The sequence below is a fragment of the Pelecanus crispus genome, chromosome 8, assembly GCF_030463565.1.
Source record: "Pelecanus crispus isolate bPelCri1 chromosome 8, bPelCri1.pri, whole genome shotgun sequence".
NCBI lineage: Eukaryota > Metazoa > Chordata > Aves > Pelecaniformes > Pelecanidae > Pelecanus > Pelecanus crispus.
This window is the reverse complement of record NC_134650.1, coordinates 10,202,876-10,225,875: the sequence shown is the minus strand read 5'-3', so window position 1 is coordinate 10,225,875 and position 23,000 is coordinate 10,202,876. Positions and strand designations below refer to the sequence as shown.

General features: G+C 40.9%; 1 protein-coding gene across 4 annotated transcripts in view; it reads left to right on the top strand.

Annotated features, from left to right (window-relative positions):
• Positions 1–536: 536 nt before the first annotated feature.
• The window catches only part of RNF145 (ring finger protein 145), a 47,785-nt gene continuing 25,321 nt past the window's right edge, over positions 537–23,000 (top strand). For 2 of the 4 annotated variants that reach the window (XM_075714943.1, XM_075714941.1), the window contains exons 1-2: positions 9,477–9,687; positions 21,426–21,534. In XM_075714943.1, coding sequence (XP_075571058.1) covers positions 9,504–9,687; positions 21,426–21,534 — 293 coding nt within the window. In that variant the 5' untranslated portion in view covers positions 9,477–9,503. Of the gene's footprint in view, positions 573–9,473; positions 9,688–21,425; positions 21,535–23,000 lie in introns of those variants that run through there. The other 2 variants (XM_075714944.1, XM_075714942.1) reach the window with 2 other exon arrangements.

Genomic DNA, 23,000 nt, shown 5'->3' with positions numbered 1-23,000 from the left:
GCGAGCGGGCTGCTGGCGCCGGGCAGCCCCGGCCCCCGGGACAGGGCCCCGCCGGCCCCCCGGGAGCCCTCTCCACGGCGCGCAGCCTCCCCAGCCCAATTCCTACGCCCAACGCGGCGCTTTCCACCCAAACCCCTGCTTTCAAGCAGCGCCTTCTCCCCTCTCCCCGCCGGCCACGTCTGCAGCGGCGGGGGGGGGGGGGGACGGGACACAGAAGAGCCGCTCCGCGCGCGCGCACTGCCCGCCTCACGCGCTGCGCGGCGCCGCTCCGGCGCGGGCGGGCGCGCGGGGCGGTGCTGCGGGAGGGGCGGGGCGGGCGCATGCGCGGAGCGGGGCGGGGCGGCGCGCGCGGGCAGCGGGGCCATGGCCACCCGTCTGTGGGGCCGCGGCGCGTCGGCGCCCTGAGGCGGCGCGGCGCGGCCATGCTGCCTCCAGGAGCCGCTCTGCCGCCGCCGGGCACCGAACCGCCGCCGCCGCCGCCGCTGTGAGGCGCGGAGCCGCGCCGCGCCACTGGCGAGCAGGAGCCAGAGGAGGAAGAGGCGGCGACGACGACCCCGACCCCGCCGGCCCAGGTGATTTCCCCCCCCCCCCCCGCCGCCGCCTCAGCCACGCGCGTGCCCCTCCCCCGCCCCTCAGGGCGTCGCGGGGGCCGAGGCTCCCCCCCCGCCCGCCCCTCCCGCGCGCGCAAGCGGCGGGGGCGCGCGCCGCCCCCGCCGGCGGGTGCCCACAGCCCGGGGCTCCGCTCCCCGCACCCCGCCGCTTGCACGCGTGTCGGCGCGTTCGCCTGGCGGGGCTTCCCCGAGCTTCCGGTGCGCAGCGCTCCCCTCCTCCCGCCGCTCCCCTCCCGCCGCCCGCGCGGGCGCGCAGCGAGCCGTGCAGGGGGTTACTGGAGTTGGGAGGCGGCGGGGCCGCGCGGGGCCGGGGCGAGGATGCGAGGCGCTGCCGGCGGCGGCGGGGGTGAATGCCAGAGTTTCGCCTGGCCGGCGGCGGGCAGGAAATAAGTCGCCGGCTGGGGAGTGTGCGTGGAGGGGGGCGGGGGGGGCCGCGGGGTTCGCACGCCTGCATGCACGCGTGCGTGCGCTCGGCCCGGCCGTGCGGCCTGACTCGGGCCCGGCGGACGAGCTGCCCCGTGCTGCAGTCGTGAGCGAGGTGCTGGCTTCGCTCCGCAGGTTGCGGTGCTCCCCTCGCTCCCTGGGGTCTGGCTTTACCTGCTGGCTTCCGCACCGGCTGTAAACAGTCCCTAGCCCTTTTTCTGGCGGCCAGGCGCCGCTCGCCTGTGCGGGTGAGGCACAGAGCTGTGTCGGGAGCCTGGATTCAGGTGGGAAGAGGGGAGGCCCGGTTGCTCCCTCCTGGAGACGGGCCCTAAAGCATGTGGCAATGCTTATGTAAGGAGCAGTCTCTCCGCAGGGCTTTTTTTTCTCTCTTTCCTCCTTATGTCATGTTAGTCGGTTTTTTTGAGACCTTCTGTGGTCTTTTGAAATAATGTTTATGATGAGAGTTTTCAGTTTTCTTCTGTGTACTAACCACACTTGTGACAGATGGCCACTTAGAGGGATTCTTATCTCTCGGTTGCACTACCTTTTTGGGGGTTTGTGTGTGGGGGCTGGTGCATAAATAATGTGATTGGGAGAATAAAGTGGAAAAAAGGTGGGTTTTTTTGTTTAATGCACGTAAATATCAGTAAACAAGGGAGAATAGTGGACATTACAGGCAAAAAAAAAAAGCCTTTTACCAGTGAAAAAGGAGATTTCTGTAATGTGTTTGACTCATAAATTAGCCATCTGTGATGTCATTCAAAGTACTTCCCCCCCCCCCCCCCCCAAGTCTATAGGTGTTGCTGTATTCGTTTCTTCTGCAATTTTTAGTAGAAGACCTTCTGTTAACTCGTTTTGTGGGCTTGGGACTTGGATACTTTTAGTTATATTTGTATTAGCAGGTTTTTGTGTGTGTCATGCACCCCCAGAGATCAAGCTTGGGAGGGGAAGAAGGAAATTTTTAATTACTCTCTTTGATCACTTTGTTCATAGGTTAGTGAAGATAGATTTAAACATTGAAAAAAATATTTTTAGGATGACAACTGTTAAGCTATTGCACCCTGTAACTTTGGTTTATCTGCAACCTTGACTTATTTTTGGCAGTTACCTTAAATAACGAGCTGCCTGTGCATGAGAAACTGTATCTTTTTGTTTCTAGTTAGTTTTAATAACTACGGTAATCAGCTGCTGCTTTTAGAGCCATAATGTCATGAAAGGATTTAATTTTATTCATTTCTAAACTCATTAGTATTAGGAAATAGTTGTCTTGGTGACCACCATTATGTGGAAGGATAGTCAAAAATCTTAGAGAGCAACATAAAGCTGCTGCTTGTCCGTAACACAGGATTCACCTTGTTTATATCAGTCATAGGTGGAACTACTGATGTTAAAGCCACCTAATTCTGATGGAGATAAGGAACTGAGTACCGTGTGTTGGAAGAAGTACCAGGGAATTCCTTCCTTTGGAGATGATGGAAAGAGATTAGTATCACTCCGGTTCAGCAGCTGGAGTCCATGGTGCAGCTGCAGAAAGGCACATCATGCCAATAAGCTGTGAACCAATGGGTGTGTTGTGGAAAATAGTATAAGCCTGCTTAGCCTTCCGTGTTGCACTCTCAAAAACACTCTCTAAGCTGTTTGCTTAAACTAGAGTTGGTTTCCTCCTCTTCACACGGACATGCGGATAGTTTCTCGTGCAGTCCTCTGGAACTCTTTATATTTGTGTGGTGATTTACTCTCTGAGTCCATTTTTAGCTCCAAATACACCTGGCAATGTTTGATGTGGTTATAAAGTGGACAGTTCACTGTAGTTTTGCTTTTTAAGTGCATGTCCGTGTCTAGTGCCTTCAATATGTTTAAGACATTGTGTGCCAGTTTCCCTGCCTTTACTTTTATAACGTTTCCTTTCATTTTAGAGAAGCCCTGCTGCTTTGTAATTAGTTGCATACTTGAAAGGAACATTCCAAAGTGGGTACTTCATCTCATGGAGTTTTTCTGGAAAATTTTTTTGGTTGCTTGTCTTGAGTTTGAACATGTTTTAAAAGGGACTTTTCTGAGTGCTTTCACCATTTGTTTGATCTTTCTGTTGCATGAGTCTGGTACTGCAGGAAGCTAAGCTGCCTTCATTTACAGCACTCAAATAGCTAAGGCAGCAGCAGGAACGGAAACTTTATCAATACTGACCTAGAGATATCTTGAAAGTCTTATCTTGTATTTTGACTTCTGACAAGTCAGGTAACTAGTTCTTGGCATTGCAGGCTCTAAACATAGGCTGTGTCTATGCTGAAATGGCTAAAAACTAAACAAGCAACTGTGGAGGATGAAATATATTTTATCCTGGTAAGACATTTGGGTTGCAGGTTTTTTTTTTTGAGGTTGATGGGGTACGCCAGCTTTACTTGCGTGGCTGGTCTCCTGTGATCCAGCTCTCTGAGGTGGGTTGTCACAGACTGCATCATCTTGGGCTGTCATTAATGCTCTGTGTGCGGATCCTCTGGGTATTCTATCCTCTGCAGAGGCGCTTTGGGATTGCTGCCCAGATTTTCTCAGAATGTGCTGATACAAATGTGGTTAGGCAGGCTTGTAGGTGTAGGCTTGCAAACATGGCTGTGACAGCAAAAAAAAAATGCTGAATAACTAGTTAATAAACCAAACCTTGGACTGGCAAGACATTCTAGAGTTAAAAGGGACCTCAGAGCAGTTCAGTTTGATTCAATCTAGACTTTTTTTTCCTGAAGATTTTACTTAAAGATATTATTAGTTATATTTTTATTTTAATGAATTAGATTCCTGTCTTTCAGGTGCCTAACTGAACTCAGCAAATTAGTGAGCTAAGAAACAAGCAGCCTCTCTTAGTGTGACTGGATTTGGACTGATATATGCAGGCAGAGTGCTGATCCTATAGGAATCCACGGAAAGATTTTGCTGCATACCTGGTGGATTTGTTAACCTTTGTTAACACATGTTAGTCCCTGAGTTCGGTTCCCTGGTCTTACCTGCTCATTATGAAAAATCAAAGACACGAGATGTTTTACCGGCTGCCTATAAATAATACACTTGCTATATAATTGAGAGTGTACTGGAACTGCTCATAGTGTATCAATGTACTCCAGAAATAAATCTTTAAAGAAAACTTTAACTTCACAGCTCTGTGATATGTATCCTCATTTTCTGAATTGATTTTCTTCTCCTTCATATAAAACTTGCTAGAATTAATGAAACTTGGAAATGTAGATTTTTTTTTTTCTTCTGTACCATTAACTGTCTCTAGTTGGTTTTGTCCATTTTTAATAAGCCTTTAACATGTTCACTTATGTCCCTATGAACAGATAGGAGGTTGACATAATTTGTTTTGCAGTAAAAGTTGGTTTTCGCAAAGTACGTTATGTATTTGTTTGGAATGATTAACCTTAGCTGTGTCTCTGTTCACAACTGAATGAGTCTTGGGTGAGTAGGAATTTAGGAATTAATTTGTTTTCTAGGTAGAAATAACAGTTCTTCAGTCATACCACTGCAGCAGCTCTATAGCAATCCATATTCTATAAAAAAGGAGGGGAAAAAATTAATTTGTTTATTCTTGCGAACTTCTTGCATGGCAAGATCAAGTAGTCTGTCTGCTGACCGACTCTCCCTAAACCTTTAAATTGAAGGCTAAATAGTCTCCGGTTATTACTTGAAATTACTGAACTACAAAACCCGATTATTATTGGAAATGCTGACCGGATCCTAATGACAGTGTTACTGTACACGTCTGCAGTGTTTCACTGCTTTATGAGTACATTTCGTATGCTCACTGTATCTGGCCTTCTCAGCAGAAATTTTTGAGTGCTGTCCTTGTTAGCCAATTTAAATTGTATGGGAGCAAGACATCTTTTGCTTTCCTTGCTGCTGACTGCATGGGAAAGAGCTGATTTGATGGATCCGTGACTCACATACTCTCCAGAGTTCTAGGTTGTCTTCCCCGCCCCCCCCCCCCCACAGAGTCACACAGGGAAATTCTTTTTTAAGTGCATATCTGATAAACCTTTTCGTCCTGTTCCTTCCCTTTTCTTCTCTTTGTTTTCTCTCTCCCAATCTGATGGTACAAAGATCTAAGTCTCTGAAGAATGGGATTCTTCTGTACTTCAAATTCCTTTCTTTTTGCTCCCAAGAACAGAACAGGCATATAGAAGGAGGGGTTCTGTGGAGCATGTGAATGCAACCAAGGTAATGGGTCTAATTTTAGTTTTTGAACTGTGACACTGAACTTTTCTGTAGTTACAGATAGGAGTTGTATATTGTGTTTCATTTTTATGACCTTTTTTTTTTTTCTTTTTTCCACTCTTCAAGATCTACCTAGCAAAGCTTACCCTATAGGAAAATAAAAGCTTTTCCTGGTGATGTTTTTAGTTTCAGAATATCGCTGAAAAATAATTTGAAGTGGAAACTAGGCTACAGATCAAAGTTTGCTTCTTAATGGACATATCCAAAGTAACTAGAATGTCATAGATGTGAGGAACAGAAGTTGAAATTGTCTCTTTTGGTTTCTAGTCAATCTTTCCAAGTGTTTTAGATTGTAATCCTGTAGGAGAATGAGCATCTTGTTCACAGATGTTAAGCTGAATGTTGCAGGATCAAGTCTGGTTTTGAAGTTCTGATCCCAACTGGAATTACTGTATCTTTCTATGGTGATTTTTGGTGGCAGTAGTATTAGAATAGCTCTTAAATTTGCAGATTTTCCAGTGTATTTCTGTAACCATTAAGTAACTTTATAATTAATGCTTTTCTGAATTTAGAAAGCCTACCCTCTTAAGGTAATTTTGCACCTGCTTAGATAAATGGATGCAGATTTTGTGCAGCCTCTTGTACTGCTTTATCAGTGAGTATTTCCTGCCTGTGATGTGATAGATTTATATTTAAGTTGGTGCGTAAACAACAGTTACACTGGTTTAAGTGGCATAATTCACAGCTTCAGTTGAAATGGTAAAATTTTATGTGATGATTTTATGTTATCTTTGAGGGGTTTTTTTGAGTTTACTGCTAATCTGTTCTGCTAATGGAATGAGTTGGGACAGACTTGTGATCGTCTTTTTTTGGTTGTTGTTTTTTAAATTGTTTTGCTAATTCTACTTTTTTCTTTAAAGCTAGCCAGGAATATGCTTTTGACAAAATGGGTATGTCAGGTGAGGGAGGGATTTTTGAAAAGTACTGTGGTGTTAGAAAACAAAAACGTTTCCATGAACATTAATCAGTTATGATAGGAAATTTTTAAAAGGTGTTTTTTGTCAAATAGCACAACTGTGCTTGCATGTGCTTAGGATGTGAAGTCTGAAGTTCTTCCTAAGGCCATTCTTTTTCTTATCCTGAGAAGTCTGAAGTTCTTCCTAAGACCGTTCTTTTTCTTACCCTGATTTGGAACAGGGAGATGTTTGAAATAATGGGAAAAAGTTTTTGAAACACAAATTAATGGCTTCTGAGTCCTGTTCTTAAGTCAATTTTTTGGCTATGTACAACAGCAACCTATTTTTTTCTAATGTCTGAGCATCCAGCAGCTCCTGTCATCATCACTTATCTAAAGGTTTTAGAGGTTTAATGTGGTGGTTTTTTGGTTTTTGTTTGTTTTTACACCAATCAAAATAATGTATTGTGAGAGCTCTTTACAATATAATGAGCTTAGAGCAATGGACTTTGCTTGCCTGTATTACGTTCTGTTAGAACTTGGCAGCAATTACAACTGAGGCTTTATTTAACACATCCGCATTTCTAGTGGAGTTAATTTTAAAGGGTTTCTTATTAGTATTGGATGCTTTGTCAGTCAGTGACAGAATGTGCTGCAGAGTTGCAGTGGCTGCTTCTCATAACCTATCCATTGCGACATAATGTGGTTTTCAGAGTTTGTTTTGCTTTTATTTTGACAGGGGTTTGAAATTTAGATTGTTTTCTTAGGTAATTTAAATGATGTACTTTTCAGTTCTCTTATGTCGTCAAGTACGCATGTATGAATTTGGGAGGCAAAATTTTTCAGCTTAATTTGGATGTGCTGAACCTCAATTAACGTTCAGTATTAGAAGTCCATGGAATTCTGCATTTAGAGTAATTACGGGAAGTGAAAGCTCAAGTGAAAATTACCTTCTTGTCCTATATGTTTGGTTGTTGTTGATGACTCAAAAAGGTTTGACAGTTATGAGAAATGTCATTTGAAATGAGGTGCTTGTTGTCACTTTACATGGGTATTTTTATGACAGAGTGAAAACCTGTAAGTCAGTTCCCGCCCGCCCCTCAGCCCTGATCTACTTGGAAAAGTAACCTAGCAAAAAACCAGGAGGCAGCTTAATTTCAAAGTTTTAATTAATTTTGTGAACTTGGCAAAACCAAAGATGTTTGGGAATTCCAGGACATTTAAAATGTTTTGATACAAATTATTTAAGCTGTGTGCTGAGCATAGGTTTGTATTTCAGCATGCAGCTTGGTGAAACTCTTTGTATACAATCTGTGTAGCTCCCAACTTCTGTTTGTATGTTACCATAGGTTTAAATTCCATCTTTTATTCACACTAAATGTTGAATGCTAGTATTCTGTAGTAGCTGCTTGGGTAATGGTTTTGGTTGTTCATTCTAAATGTTTGTAGTTGTCTGGCTGACCTTTTAACTCATTTTGGGAAGCATAGTGACGTGCTGGTGTTGTGTGGGGTGCCCGACGTAGCGGGGAGGTGCTTCCTGTGCAAGGGGAAGGATGTGCTGTCTTTGGTGTTTGCAGAGTTGTTGCAAGAGCTCTGTAAAAGGTGCCTGCGTTTACGTAACTTGAAAAGTTAGACTGTGGGCTAGACAATGACAAGCAGCAGCCCTGTAACCTGTGGTTTACTGAGCCAAACCTTGGTTTTGATCTGTCCTGACTTCCTGAGCGGAATTAATTTTATGTCATCGTGCCTTGACAAGTGTCAGCGTGGCTTTAGGTGTGCACATGAACGGTTTATGATAGCATCTTGGCCATAGCAACGCAAACAAAACTTCACATGAGGATTGTGTGTGTGTCCCCATACAAGAAGGAAGATTTTTTCGGTTTCTGTATATTAGCATGGATTCATTTCATGCTGTACTCGGTAGTATAAAACTTGCACAACTGCAAAAACTTTTAAAACTTACACAAGGACAATATGAATAAAGTCTTGTAAAACTTTATTTAAAAAGTGCAGTTCCAAGTGCAGATATTTATGTTTGTTTGGTCAGGGTGCAGTTCTTTCCAGTTGTCCCCCCAATAATTGGGAGTGGGAGCCTTTTCTTAAATCTGACCTCATCGGGGGACTGATTGTGCTGCAGGTGATTGGTTTTGCTTGTTTGAATGGCTGCTTGTGGATAAAACCTTGCTGGATCATCCCCACCTTGGCCTTGAATACTTCAACTGCACTTCTCTAATACAGGATATACAATTGGTGGCTCACAAATACAGCGTGGGGTGAATGCTGTTCCTAGGGTGGGCAGGTGGCATGTGGTAAAAACAGCACATTTAATTTAGGAGCAACTGTCAGTCTCAGCTGAAGGCAGTGCTCTGACAGGATGTGGAAACTGATCCTTTTGCTCTATTAAAATGGTCCTGCTGGTGACTAGCTCTCTTTTGAGATGCTGTTGTGGACCAGCACTTTTTCCTGTTTAAAAACAAAAAAAAGAGCACCCTTCATTGTCTTACATCATCCATCTTCTCTGATCGCAAGCTCCAAAATTAAATTACCTTCTAGTATTCTGGACTGAGGCTATGGTCTTTTGTTTGTATGATTCCTTGTGGTGAATTACATTAAAATGAGGAGAACAGTTGCATTATTGCTCCTAATCTTCGAAACACACAGCCCTCAGATTCCATAAATATATAAATTCGCAGAGGTTAATGAATGCCATAAATGATATTTTTAAAAGCTTAGATATTGGAAAATTATTTATTTCAATTTGCATTGAGGAAGTGAATCTAAAATGTTTTAAGAACTCTTTTAGTTGGTGATTATTTCATTTGAGAGGCATAGAAATAGTGTTAAGCTAAGCAGAGGTAATGTCTGAATTTTGTTGGTGTTTGCTTTCTAAAGCTTATTGGGTATTTGCTTTCTAAAGCTTATAGTGTTAATGTTTATGTAGTACGTAGTTCATCGGGGTCTTGTGGCTGGGGTCTTGGATGCTAAATTAGTGCAAGTAAGAATGAAGGTTTACTCAGCGCACACCCTTTGACCATTTTTATGTCATTAACCCTCCCCCCCTTTCCCCATTTTACAGTATCACTGTGGAAAAATTGCTAGCAAATTGACCTTTATATAGCAAAAATAGAAGCTGTCCTGTCTGGATTTGAATTTAACTCAGTTGATTCATTCAGTCATTTGTGGCCACACAGGAAGCCCCATTCATATGATCACAAAGCCTAATAGCTGTTTGTACAGTGAGATTGATCTGATTACTCTTCTCTGTCTTGTGCTATTTACAGTCTGCTGCCAATTCACAGAAAGGGGAGAGAATGGCTGCAAAGGAGAAGTTGGAGGCAGTATTAAATGTGGCCCTAAGGGTCCCAAGTATCATGCTGTTGGATGTCTTGTACAGATGGGATGTCAGCTCATTCTTCCAGCAGATCCAAAGAAGTAGCCTGCACAACAACCCTCTCTTCCAGTACAAGTACTTGGCTCTTAATATGCATTATGTGGGTAAGTGTACGTGTATTCAAGACAAAATGCTACTGTAGTAAATACCATTTTGCTTACTACAAGAATTTTAAGAATTTGGTAATAGCATGATAATATGTTGATTACAACAAATAGCACGATAATATATTCATTATGCTTCTGTTTAAGGGACCATTTATGTTATCAGTAAAGAAATCCTGTCTAGGGTCTTCTACATATCAAGGCTGAATAACAAAGTTCAGTAAACAGAGTAAACCTGGTGTCTGGAAACATGATTGGTGCCCTGAAAGAATAGCACAGTGACTTTGGGCTGTGTCTGACTGGTGAGAAAGCTGCTGTGAAGTGCTGCGCAGTCGAGAAGTATTGTAACTTATATCATTGGCATTAAACAAGAGACCAGGGAAAAGATTGCCTAGTTTGGACTGTGACCACAGCACCAGAAGGTTACCTTTCATTGCTGCATGGGTATTGCTCTTCAGTTTACAACCTTAGGAACCATATATATGCTGTGAGCGGATTAGAGCAGGTAACAAGTCCTTGTGTTGCAGATAAGTGGACAAAATTACTAACACAGCTTAGGGAGCTGAGGTTTGAACCTTGGCCTGCAAGTCTAGCTCTGGAATGCTAGATGTCTGTTTTTAGGAGATGAAAGGATTGATGTTCTGGGACCTGCTTGCCAGGTGGGTATGTGATTCATCTAGTGACTGCACACGGGGTTAATTAGGGATTGGATCCAGGCTGTTGAGGTTGATAGCCAATGACAATCTGCATGACTACTGCCTAGCTTGGACAGAAATGGCTAGCATATAAGTTTCCCACCCTGCAGTGTTTCTTCCTTGTAGATGGCTTTGGAGGATAAAGATGTACTATAGTCAGCTAAAGGAAACACCCTTTAGTTAAGTAGTTAGAGGACTGTGGGTTTTTGAAGTAGCATGTCCAGGTTTTTAATCCTGACTGCAGAAGTGTTGGCATGTGACTTTTCTTTTTTAATCTATTAAATGTCTGTTGCTTGGAAATTATTCACTTCCATTAAAAACACATGTGGCTTTATTTGTTTCTTTTCATATGTTTGTGGGAGAGAGTACTTGTTTGTTGCTAGTGAATGTGATGCAAGACCGTGGTGGCACGTAACTACAGCTGGCTTTCTCATGCCCTTGTATGCACACAAGTACCTTTTAGGAATTAGTTTATCAGATCCATTTCTAATACAGAACTAAAAGTTGTGCAGTAGGCTATAAAGATGTCAGCGGGTAATTTCCAGCTGTGACACAGCCCCTCTTTATAGTCATTTGATAACCTTTTCCTCGCTTAAGTACATTGAGATACACCAACAAAAAGTGCTGCAGAGAGGGGAGGTATTGTTACCAAAGTATTTCTCCCCTGGATGCTATTTTAGTACTAAACCAGTGGATTCTGACTTTGCTCCTCATACAAGCGGTCCTTTTGTGCTGGTGCACACTCAGCAGTTCTTTTACTTTTTTCTTTTACAATAGAGTGTCTGTACTTTTACTGCTCCAACTGCTAGTTGCTGATCAAGAAGGGCTTCTAAATCATCAAACAAGTTGCTGCTTTTAAAAGATTGTCAGACAGTTTTCGGTGGCAAAACTTTGCTAGTACTTTTCAAATAAAGTTGATTTGTTTCAATTCCTTGGTTGTTGGGTTTTTTAAGCTGTGTCAGTGTGAGGCTGGGCTAAATCAATTTGCATGCCTTCACAAGATTTTATATAGATTTAATTGCATCAATTTACAGTATAACATTAATTAAAATGATGTATCAAAATACATGAATTGGATTTGTTAGAAAAACAAAGTACTTTTCCACCGGTTTGGGAAGTGAAGCTTCTTTCAAGATATGTTGGGGGAAATTAACTGCCAGTGTGTAATTTAAACAACAACCATGGATATGTTTCAACATGCTAATGTGTTTTATTTAGGGGAAAAAAATCCAATGTTCATATTTGCAGTTAGGAAACACAGTGTCAGCAAATGCTGTGGCAGCTTTGCAATATCAAACAATCGCTGAATTTCTTATACAGGCAGTGTAAGATACTGTATCACAGAAGTGCTTCTAGCAGCTTAGGAAATTGGGTTCATCTATATCAAGCAGGTGCTCAAGGAACAATTTGATTAGAGAGCCATAAAACTTAATAAACTCTACCAATCTTGATATAGTGAACCTTTTCCTGGAACTAAGGATCCAAAGTGGGAAATTTGCTCAGAACTGGGGGTTTCCAGGAATATCTTTCTGTTTAAGTGCACTCTTTCTTCCATCCATTTGACTGAAAGTTTGAAAAGCCAATTGTTTCTGATCAAGGGAAGTGATGTATATTACAGTGTGATTCATGCTCCAGTTAGCAGTACTGGGAATGTAATAAAAACCACTAGGATGCAATTTGTCCTTTGGTACAGCTTTTCCCTTTCATATCTTTTCATGAAACAGCCTTATCTGCTTTAGTGAAGGAAAATATTCAGTCCTGATAACTACTCAACCGCAAGTTCAGCTGCATGAAATGTAACTAAATATGCATAAAAGCAATGCAAACAGCAGAGATAAATTTCTGGTTAGAATTGTTGAATGTAAACAGATTAATTTCATATAGGAAAAGTTGCAAAGTAATTGTGTTTATGAACTTTATCTGTCAAATGACACTGTGATTACTGTTTTGGCAGGCATAAAAGGCCTGTGAACGGCCTGCAGTAGTCTTCAATGTGCACTTTAGCTCTTGTGTATAAAGTTTGTGTTATGTTGCTTTATTTCATGATACTGTTTTCCTGTGTATGAATTATCTTCTAGAATCACCATTAAAACCGTTTTTCACTTTAGAAAAACTTTTCTAGGTTTGTCAAGTGTGCTTAAAAAGACAAATGTCGAACTTAGTTAAGCAACAATTCGGGAATGTTTCTGGCTGAAAACTTCTTGTTTTGTGTGTGTAAATTCATCCTTGATGGTCACATGATCTCCTCAAGCTTAAAACTTGATTCATCACACCCAGTATCTTTCTGGAAGTACTGTTGGTACATCTTACAGGATGTTGGCCAGATAATTAATTGAACACAATTTAAAATTACCAAAGATTCTTGGGATTAAAAGGAGTTGACCTGTATACTTAATTTTTTTTTAGTTTCCCATAGCTAATGGATATCTGTAAAAACAGAGGAGAATCAGATAAAGTGGGGTCGTAACCTAAATTCACGTGCATGTACTAGTGATATTCAATGAGAAATTATATTGAAAACAGTAAAAATTCTTTTGTCCTTTGAAAGGAGTCACGTGGAAGGTTTGGTTCTATAATTTGGCTCTTTCATGCCATCTTTTTAAATACAATAATATATATATATGCTTGTATATATTTTTTTCTTTCATGAGTATTGAAAAATCCTGAATTATAGGCCTTATTTGCAAATGTGACCTGTGAATGAAAGTGCATTCTGTAGTTCTTCCTGGCATGTTTAGGAGTATCCTGTCAATAAGCAGTACTGTTCCAGGACTCTTTCCCAAATACTCCAAGTCATCCTATGTAGGGTTTTGGGGTTTTTTTTATAACCCATCCAGGCAGTCTGGCTGAAGTGTAGCATGTGATAAATTTGTGTGCAGTATGCTGTATTACCAGATATAATTCTGACAGTTGATACGCTGTCTGTTACCAGATAAAAGGACGTGGGGGGAAAGAAGCTTAGAAAGCAAACCAACTTTTTGGTCCACAACTGTTAGAGGTATAATGTGGCTTCATTAAGATTTCAATAAAATTGTTTTGTATAAATTTAAAGTAGCCTCTCCTTCAGGAAAGATCTGTGCTAGCTCCAATGGCTTTCTAACTCAAACGTCTATGTAGGGTAGACTAGCGCACTCTGCGACTGCCAGACTTCAGTGTTTTTTTCTGTACTGTAGAGAAGCTCTGAGAAGACAGTCACTTCTTTTTTCAGACTTTTGAAGAAGGTGGAAACAGTTGAAACCACGTAATTTCCTCCTGTGAAGGGCAAAGTGATGCTATTTATGCTAACTGGTAAATATTCTGAGCTAGATGGGAAGAGGAGAGTCATGAGCTTAACCTGTAATCAGTCAGACTTGGAATTTAAGTCACTGTCACGATAGAGGCACAGAATTTCACTAAATACATAGAGTTTTCTTACCTAAGAATAAAAATAAGAACAGTTTTCTATCTTAAACTGTATTCTTTGTCATTACAAGATAAATAAATTCTTGGGAAAAAATGTAAGGAAACTTTAAATACTTGGAATAGGTCAATGGTGTGTCATCTTTCACAACCCTGTTCATAATCACAGTTTCTTGAACTGTGCAGTTATTACCTTAATCGCTTGGTCACATCACTTGCCAGCTGTGAACTACTTGTTATGAATGCTGCCTTTAAAAAGGAGGCTTGAGGGAGGAGACACTTTCTGTACTTGCTGCCATCCTGTGTTTGCTGATTGCTTTCTGCTTTGGTCTGCTCTCTCTTCTTTAAGCTCTTGTGCATTAATTAGAAGATCTTTTTATTCTGATGGCTTTTTTGTGGTGTTTTTTCTCTTAAGAGAAAAGATACAGTACTCTGATACAAACACAGTAAAAAGTACCATGTGATGCTTCAATCTGAGAAGAAAGAAGGAGTTGGTTTGTTCCAGAAACAAATTTTCCAAAATTGTGAGAAGAGGATGCATGACTAAACGTGTAAATACACTTAATGCATACAAAGACGAAGTGCTGCTCAGATTCAGCACCTCTGGGTTTGCTGTCCCATGTCTTCTGTCTCCCTCCTGCCAACAGCATTTTAGATAAATGGGTTACTACCCAAGTAGTAACTATTTTCTGAATGTTACTATTTTAAACTGTAGCTATTTTTAACCAAATGCAATTTTATGACTTGGTCATTATTTTGTGTAAAAAAAAAAAAAAAAAAATATACTACTTCCTATGTCTTCATATTATCTTCTTGGATAAAATGCAGCGTATGCTGCCATTGGTAGACAGAGAAGAGGGTAGAGAGTATTCCATGCTCAAAATGTAGCATACCCCTTTTTTCTCTTTCCAACTCTAGAGACTGCTGATTCCTATACTGCTTCCATAGTGTCATAGGCTATTAGTAAGCAGCTTTCTCAACATATGGATACTTTCAGGTAACTTTTCTTTATAAAGCCCGTATCTCTTTTTAGCAACCTGAATCACTTTATTAAAAAAAAAAAAAAAAAAAAGCCAACAGCAGTTTGCTTGAAAGGAGATGCTTAAAATTTTGAGGTTTGCTTGACTCTGAGTAGCATGAGACTGCTACTGACAACATAGCAATTTGCGTTCATAATTTAGTATACATTGTGACTTTATATTTTTACAGTTCCACTTCTGTGTTCTTTTCCAGTACTCTTCAGGTTCTCTGTGATTGTAATTAGTCCCAGAATTCTGATCATTATGTATGCTGTATTATAGAAACAGCCTCTGAATCATACGGCAGAACTAGAATCAAAAGTCCATTTTACTTGTTCAAACAGTACTGCAAATGTCTGAGAAACTCGGTTCTTGGATTATTTAAACTTAAAGTGCCCAATCTGTTATGCATTTAAAAATTTAAGAAACAGCTGTTGAAACTGGTGGCAGCACCCCAGTAATGAGTAGATTGTTTTGTTGGCATTATTTTCACTGAGATGTGCAGATGTTGATAGCAGGATTTCTGATCTCTGTTTATAGTTGCACTGTGCCGTGACTGGGTAAATGCTAATTTCTTGTGTGTAAGTATGTTTAAATGTGTGCTTTCTCAGTTTAGAACTGATTTTTCAGCATATTTTCTGAAGGGCAAAATATTTACCACGTTAGCTCAAAGTACAAAACTTCTTGGAGTGAGTAACATTTGTTTGGGAAGCTCTGGCTGAGCAGGACAGTGAGGAAGAGGTGTGCTTTGGCATTACCATGCAAAAACATCACTCCCCAAAAATGCAATACGTCTTAAAGCACATTATACTTATGCTGCCTTGAACAGGTACTCAGCAGTGATGAGACAGGCTAGATGAAGGCTGCTCTTTGCCATGCTAGTACTGGTGCCTCTGTGGTTGCTTGAGATGGATAAGGACTTTGGCATTAAGTGCTCTCTGAATGGCTTGGCTTCTAGGTTGATTTCAGTGGAGTGAATTTTGTACGAGCCGTGTGCTGGAGCCACCTCTGATGCAGGAGAGGTCATTCTGCGTGATGGCAGATGTTCTGTATGACATTGCCTTTTGTAACAGAGCAGATGAAGAACTAGTCTCGCTCACGGAAGGATAGCGTAGCTGTCCCAGTCAATTCAGAAGACCCCATTTGGCTGAATTACCCTTCAAAGGATGCTTAATATAAATTGAGGATGTACAAGAGCTTTTTGTCTCTCCTTTTATGTGACTTAAAAATAAGTGGCTGTTAGGGTTCCTTCTGGGCTTGAGCTAGCCTCCAGTGAACAGGCCACAGAATCCTCCTTGTAACCTCAGTATCATGCCTTTAAGTACTGTGAACTCTAAAGCGGATCTTCTAAAAATCATCCACCCTTGAGACAGATGCTTTAGACATAGACAGTTTAAATTAAGTCTCTGTGCAAACTGGTGTGTAACCAGTCTGGGGACTGGGTATCCTGAGAATTAGACACACTGAAAATAAAGGTGCCAATTGTTGTTACACTACTTCTGCCCCATCAAATACAGTCTTTCCGAAGCCTGTTCTGTGTTATTGGTACTTGTATGTTGTGGCCAGATAGTCTTCCGAATAAACCGGAATGAGGACAGTCAAGGGTTAGGCTGAAATGAAATGGCTAACTCAGTAGTGCACTGATCCCACGCTCTGTCAGGAGAGACAGGAGTTTCGATGGTATTCTGTGGCTCACGACTTGCTGCTTCACAGCAAGTTGCTTTGCAAGTCATTGTAAGATGAGCCCTTCACCCTCAGAGGATACGGGGGAGTGCAAAGTTAGGGTCCCCCAAATTAATTTCCTGGTAGAATCCAAGCAATTGTACCGTTACTTTCTGACACTCAAAAGATTTGAATTCCTCACTTTGTAGTATCCAGTGTAGACAGCTGCTTTTCTTTTGGGGACAGTTTTTCCTTGGCAAGCCTGTGCAGAAGCAGTATCCAAGAGATGATGTGGTTTTATTAAGAAATGCTATGAACTCTTTCATGTGCAAAGTTCTCATTTTTAGGCTAAACCTGCAGGAAACTTTGAGTAATAATGTGAAGTGGACACAAGGGATCTGTAATCATGCAAATGAACACTAAAAAATGTTTCATAAAGAGGATGGGTTGCAACTTTGATCGTGCTGCAGAAGCCTCCATTGTATGCAGCATGTCAATAAAACTCAGAGACCTGAGTTGGCAAAGAGGTAATATGGGGTGAGAGAGGCTGGGAAACACCTTGGTGGTACACAAATAGAGATAGATTGCTGAAAGGCAATCTGTGAGCTGCTGCTTACTGTAACAATGAGCATTGCACAGTGAGAGGTTTTCATCTAGCTGAATCAACAAGTTGTAAATGAGGTCATGAGCTAGTTAATACATGTGTTCTTGTCTAACAGTGTTTAACTTAGCTTTTCTGCTTATTATTGTTTTCAGTTTATTTTCTCCAGTGTGGCCTAAATATGTACCATCGTGCATGAGAGGCAGTGGAAGTTCTCTGCCTCCTTGTGCTCCTGAATAAATACTGACTGGTGGGTCTGTATCTGTAAGGTTGGCAGAATGGGTCTTCTATAGTGCTCCTTATAGCTGGAAGCCTAAGGGTGCAACTCTGTTTCTTGGTGGCCTAGCACTAGGGCACTACTACTGTATTCAGGAAAGAGTTTATTCTCTCTTGTCTTTATCTTTTTTTTTTTTTTTAATGTGTTAGAACAGTTGCTGACCCTGCTGCTTACACTTGAATAGAAGTGTACTTGGTGAGTTAAAAGGGACAATACACCAAGTCCCAAGAGTGACAATAGCATGTATGGCCTAAATCAAGGGATGGGAGCACTCATTGCAGACATGGAGCTCAGAAAGCTTTGGATGGAAGTGGGCATTAGTTACTGTTAACCCATGTCTAAAGGTTACCCAGTAAGATGATTGTTTTGTTGAACTGTAAATCCTTGTGTGTGAAGAATCTCTTCAGAGGGATATATGTTCTCAACATCATGTTTTCTTCTGACAGAGGAGGTGCAAATGAAAACAGAATGTAATGATTTAGAACAGAAAGCTGCTGTGAGAAATTTCATTTCCTGGTCCTTTGTTTTGAAGTAGAATCTCGTTTACACCATATACTAACTACATCATTTGTCTGGGTGAGAACAAAGGGAATAGAATATTGCTGCTAGTATGTTTGAATTTGAGCTTGTCTTTTCTGCAGTGACACAGTGTGGTAATGAATTATTTGTGCCCCCCCCCCTTTTTTTTTTTTTTTGGCAGAGGTATTGTTGATAAAATTAGGTTGGTACCACTTTGGAAATAGGGCCTCTGCAGCAAAAATGCAAATACTGTAGCATGAAGTGTGTTGAAATCTCTCTCTTATCAAGTCACAAGAGGGAATTGTAAATAAGAGTGAAAGGGAACTACTTCAAATGTCTCTCGCTCTCCCCCTCTTCAAAATCTAACAATTAGAGCAAATGGCTGCTTCAAAGTGAACATTTAAATTCCATCCCAAACTGAAGAGTGGTGAAGTTCATTGCTCAAGCTTCTGCAGTAACCTTGGCGGATTTGTGCTGCTTCCCTGGGCAGTGTTATAAGCATGTGTGCTGTTTGGAAGCCCTCTATTTAAAAGGCACAGATGTGATAGTAATCATCTCATCTTTTGATTTTTATTTGGACTTTCCCCCCCCCCCCCCCCCCCCCCACTCCTTCCTGCTGTATTTTAGCTAAAGTTGTGATCATGTAAAGAAGAATGAACTTCAATCACTTCTAAAATACTCCTATGTAACATGGCTGTGTTGGAGTGCGGTTACTGTCCTCTGAAATGTCTTCCTTTTACAGAAATTATGCTAGCACCGCTCAAGTACATCATCATGTGGCCAAGGAGCAGACTTTCATGTGATAGAATAAGGTAAAGAAGATGGCAGAGCTTAAATGTAGATACAGTAAACAGATATTCTTAGACTATTTATAGAGTAATAGAGGAATAAAAGACTGCATAATAAACTCCATTTAGTTCTCCACCTGAAGATGAGTCATGGGATATGGTGAGAAGGAAGGGTTTAGAGCGATTTGACTCAAGTGCTGGAATGATACACGGTTGTGCCACACGGGTTGTTGCGCAGAGAGAATTGTCCCTAGCTAAGCAGTCAAGGGAAGGTGGTGAATATGGCAGAGGTAAGGTGTTAAGAATGCAGATGGTGTGAGAGCTGCTGGAGCTGGCTCGTGATCCTGTGGTGTTGTGCAAACTAGTTAAATGTCTTCATGGAGATTCTGCTGAGGAGTTCCTGCTCTTGTCATTTGTGTATTTGGTAGAAGGAAGGTGGTGAAAAGAAAAGATGAATTCCATAGAATACAGGTGTTTGCGAAGAGAACTGATGATGTAGAACATCTGCTGTGTTAACTAGAAGCATGTTATTCTATATAAAACAGTTGCTAGAAGGAAACTGTTGTAGTGCTGAGTTTCAGGCCCCTTTAAAAAGCTCAAAATAAAAATCATAGAATCATAGAATGGCTTGGGTTGGAAGGGACCTTTAAAGGTCATCTAGTTGAACCCCCCTGCAACAAGCAGAGCCCCGTCCAACCTGACCTTGAATGTTTCCACGGATGGGGCATCTACGGCATCTCTGGTTAACCTGTTCCATTGTTTCACCACCCTCACTGTAAAAAATTTCTTCCTTGTATCTAGTCTGGATCTACCCTCTTTTAGTTTAAAACCATTACCCCTTATCGCAACAGGCCCTGTTAAAAAGTCTGTCCCCATCTTTCCTATAGGCCCCCTTTAAGTACTGAAGGCCGCAATAAGGTCTCCCTGGAGCCTTCTCTTCTCCAGGCTGAACAACCCCAACTGTTGCAGCCTTTCCTCATAGGAGAGTGTTCTCCCTCTGATAATTTTTGTAAATTGTCAGAAGGATACTGTAAATGATCAGATGGATATTGTACAGAAACTAGTGATGGTGACTTGTATGATACTTTATTTTAATCAAAGAAACTATCAATTATTTCAGCTTTTGAAAAGGCACATCCTCAAATGTGCAACTTGTCACATCTACTTTATGAGAGTACTTGAAAAATTATCTTTAATGTTAAATATGTAAATTGTGTATTTGCATTTTTAAAAAGGTAGGTAAATAGGCTTTGTCTGTCTATCATCACTCCTACCTGCTGTATCTGAATTGGTCTTTGCTTGGCATACTGTGGATCTGATGCCTTTTCTAGGAGCATGTTGTGAGTTACCTTCTTGAAGACCTAACTGTTGGTAGAATTTTACAGAGATGGCTTGCCGAATGTGGCAGATACTATGTAGCCTTGAAATTCTCCTACATAAACACCGACTGTCTCTGAAGTTGTATCTTTTTCAAATATGGGAACATACTGTGTTCACAAGCTGGTTTATAGTAGCTGGTTGTCCCACTACTTGTATGAGTGCTTAATCTAGAGTTACATTATTTTCTTAAGTATTTTTAAAGAGCTCAAAGTATAAATTAACTCTGTTAAAAAGGCTGTGCCAAGTGTTGCTGTATAGATGGATCAAACTTTAAATGTAACATGACTAGTATAGCTGTAAGTGTCAGAATAAGTTCTTCTATAGTGTTTTGTTCTTAGCTGCGGGGAAGTTGTTAGCTGTTGCTGTTTGTTTTTTTGGGTTGTTGTTTCCCCCACCCCCCCCCCCACCCCCCCAAATGGATTTCAGTGCCAGGCACTTAAGCTGACCTTCAGAAAGAACGTGAGTGCACTGCATTGTGATGGAGAGCTCAGAAATAAAGATTAGTAAGGGCGCCGTGGGCTGGGTTTTTGACCTGCAGAGTCTGTCTGGGAAGGACAAAAGGATGGGCATGTACCACCCAGTTGTGGACTTCAAAGTACTGCTTTATTTCAATATCCTAATGAGAGCAGCTATGAAAAAAAGCATCAGTGTTCTGCTTGTTGAAGATGCCTGCTGAGCAGGCAGGCTATGTCCTTGAAGAGTAAAGTAGTATCTGCATTGGGTCTTTTTCCACAGTCTTAGTAAATGCTAACAAGAAGTGAAGGAACTGCCAGTGTAAATGCCTACAAATCCTAGGCTGTGCTGAGTCTTGTCCTTGATTTATGCAACACTGGTAGCTTGAATGTGCTTTAATATTGCTAGTATGGAGAACAGCCTGTGTGTCCCCATCTCAAATTATGGGCACACAAAGATACAGTGGAAGAATGAAAATGTGTAATGCTAATCAGCATAGAAAGGTGTTTTGTGTGTTCTTTGCTTGAAGAAAAGGATTTTTTAGATAAATTGACTGAGTTTGTTGGGTGGATAGACTTTTTTCCCTGCGACACTGAAACTTGCTTTCACTTGGAAGAAGATGGAGACCTAGACCTGTTTTCCCTTTGTTGCATAGATTACGTTAACTAAGTCTTGTTAAAATACTGTGGATCAAGTCCACGTCTTAACATCTAGATGTAATTTTACAGAAGCTAGTAGAGCTATTTCTGTTGGGGGGGGTGGGGAGGAAAAAGTGGCAGTTTTTGTGTTTTGATCAGAGGAAAATGTAGGTACATGAATTTTAAAACCAAATGAAAGCAAAGGTGGTTAAAGAGAACTGAATAACTTGAGTGTTAATTCATATTAAGAAATTTGGGATTAGATAGTGTTTTTTTTTTAAATTTCAACCTCTGCTTTTTGTTACAGGTTACATCTTAAGTGTTGTGCTCCTAACTTTACCAAGGCAACACCTGGTTCAGCTTTACCTGTACTTTTTGACTGCACTGCTGCTTTATGCTGGGCACCAAATTTCGAGGTAAGAATAAGTGGTTTAATTTTGTTATCTTGGGAATTAGAAAAAATGACTGATATTTTGTTAATACCTTGTATAAATGGGATAGGTCTGGTTCTGTGGAGACCTTTTTTCTATGCCAGACACCTAAATATAGCTTGCTATTCTTTGTCTTGAAAAAGTTTACAGAATTAAATATGCAGTCAAATGGTCCTGGTGTATTTTCATGGACTTAAAAGGAATTTCGAGCTACATTTCTGTAGAGTGTAATGCCCATTAATCTGAGGAGAAAAAACACTTACCAGAAGACTAAATGCGGTCTCTAGTAATCCGAGTTACTCCATGGCTCGGCTAACGTGCTTTCAACACTGGAGCATTCTACAAAGCAGACAGGACATTAGTTTCCTGGCACCTATGATAAGAGAGAAAATAGAGATATGGCAGATGGTAAAAGTAATTAGTGGAATTAACTGGTGGAAGTGGAAAAGTGAGTAGTGGAATTTATTCTTAAATTTGTCTTTGTTAAAGTAATATATTTTACAATGAAAACAGAAAGGCATTTTGGATCTAAAACGCAAAGCAAGAGACTAAAGAACTCTTGTGTTGGACAAGACAGAGTTGATCATCTTCATTTGTTTGGCTCCAACTAAATCTGTTGAAAGGCAATGTAAACTGTCATACTGACAAGAAGTTTAATTGGAACCAAAGAGGGTACCATCACATTAATGGCTTTACATGGGAAATTTTGAAAATATGGACTTGAGCCTGATTTATTTTGGTGCCTGCTGATGGGGAACATTTAAAAATGTGCTTTTGATTGATTTAAGTGAAGTAATAGGTTTGTTATTTCTGCATCAAAGTTGTTGTTCTAAAGCATTTGCTGGAATATCTCTTACGGGGTATGTTGCAGTTCAGGGGAGTGTTAATGAAGGTTTTGTGGTGACTTGACATGTCGCTGTTGTGGCTGTCAGAGTTGCAATTAATGATTTCCTGAATGGCTGAGGGTGCGAGAGAGGAATTATGGCCTCTTACTGCCTGAATAGGAAGGAAAGAGGGTTTTTTTAATCATCCTCGGGGGAGTCCTGAGGTTTTTATAGATACAGTTTGTGGGTCAGTCTTACAGGGTTGAAGGCTTACTTGTTAGAAAAAGCAACCTAAACATTATTTAAGAACTTGGGTTGAAGTAAAAATAAAGCTAGTAACAAATTACCTATCAGATTCAGGGCTTTGGTCCAGAACATTTACAGCTAGAGATCCTTATGCCATTCTGGATATATAAATTTTTTAAAAGAAAGGGAGATGGTATGGGTTTTGGTTGATACATTAAGGGATAGCATTGTGTTTGATTTTAATACCCTTTTTGTTTGTGTTTCTATGTAATGTGAATTGTGACTTCTGCTTTGTGAGGTTTGAGAATTTACAGGCTTTACTGAAACATGTTACATGACTATTGCTTGGACTGTTTTGCATATTCTTACTAAGCTTTCTCT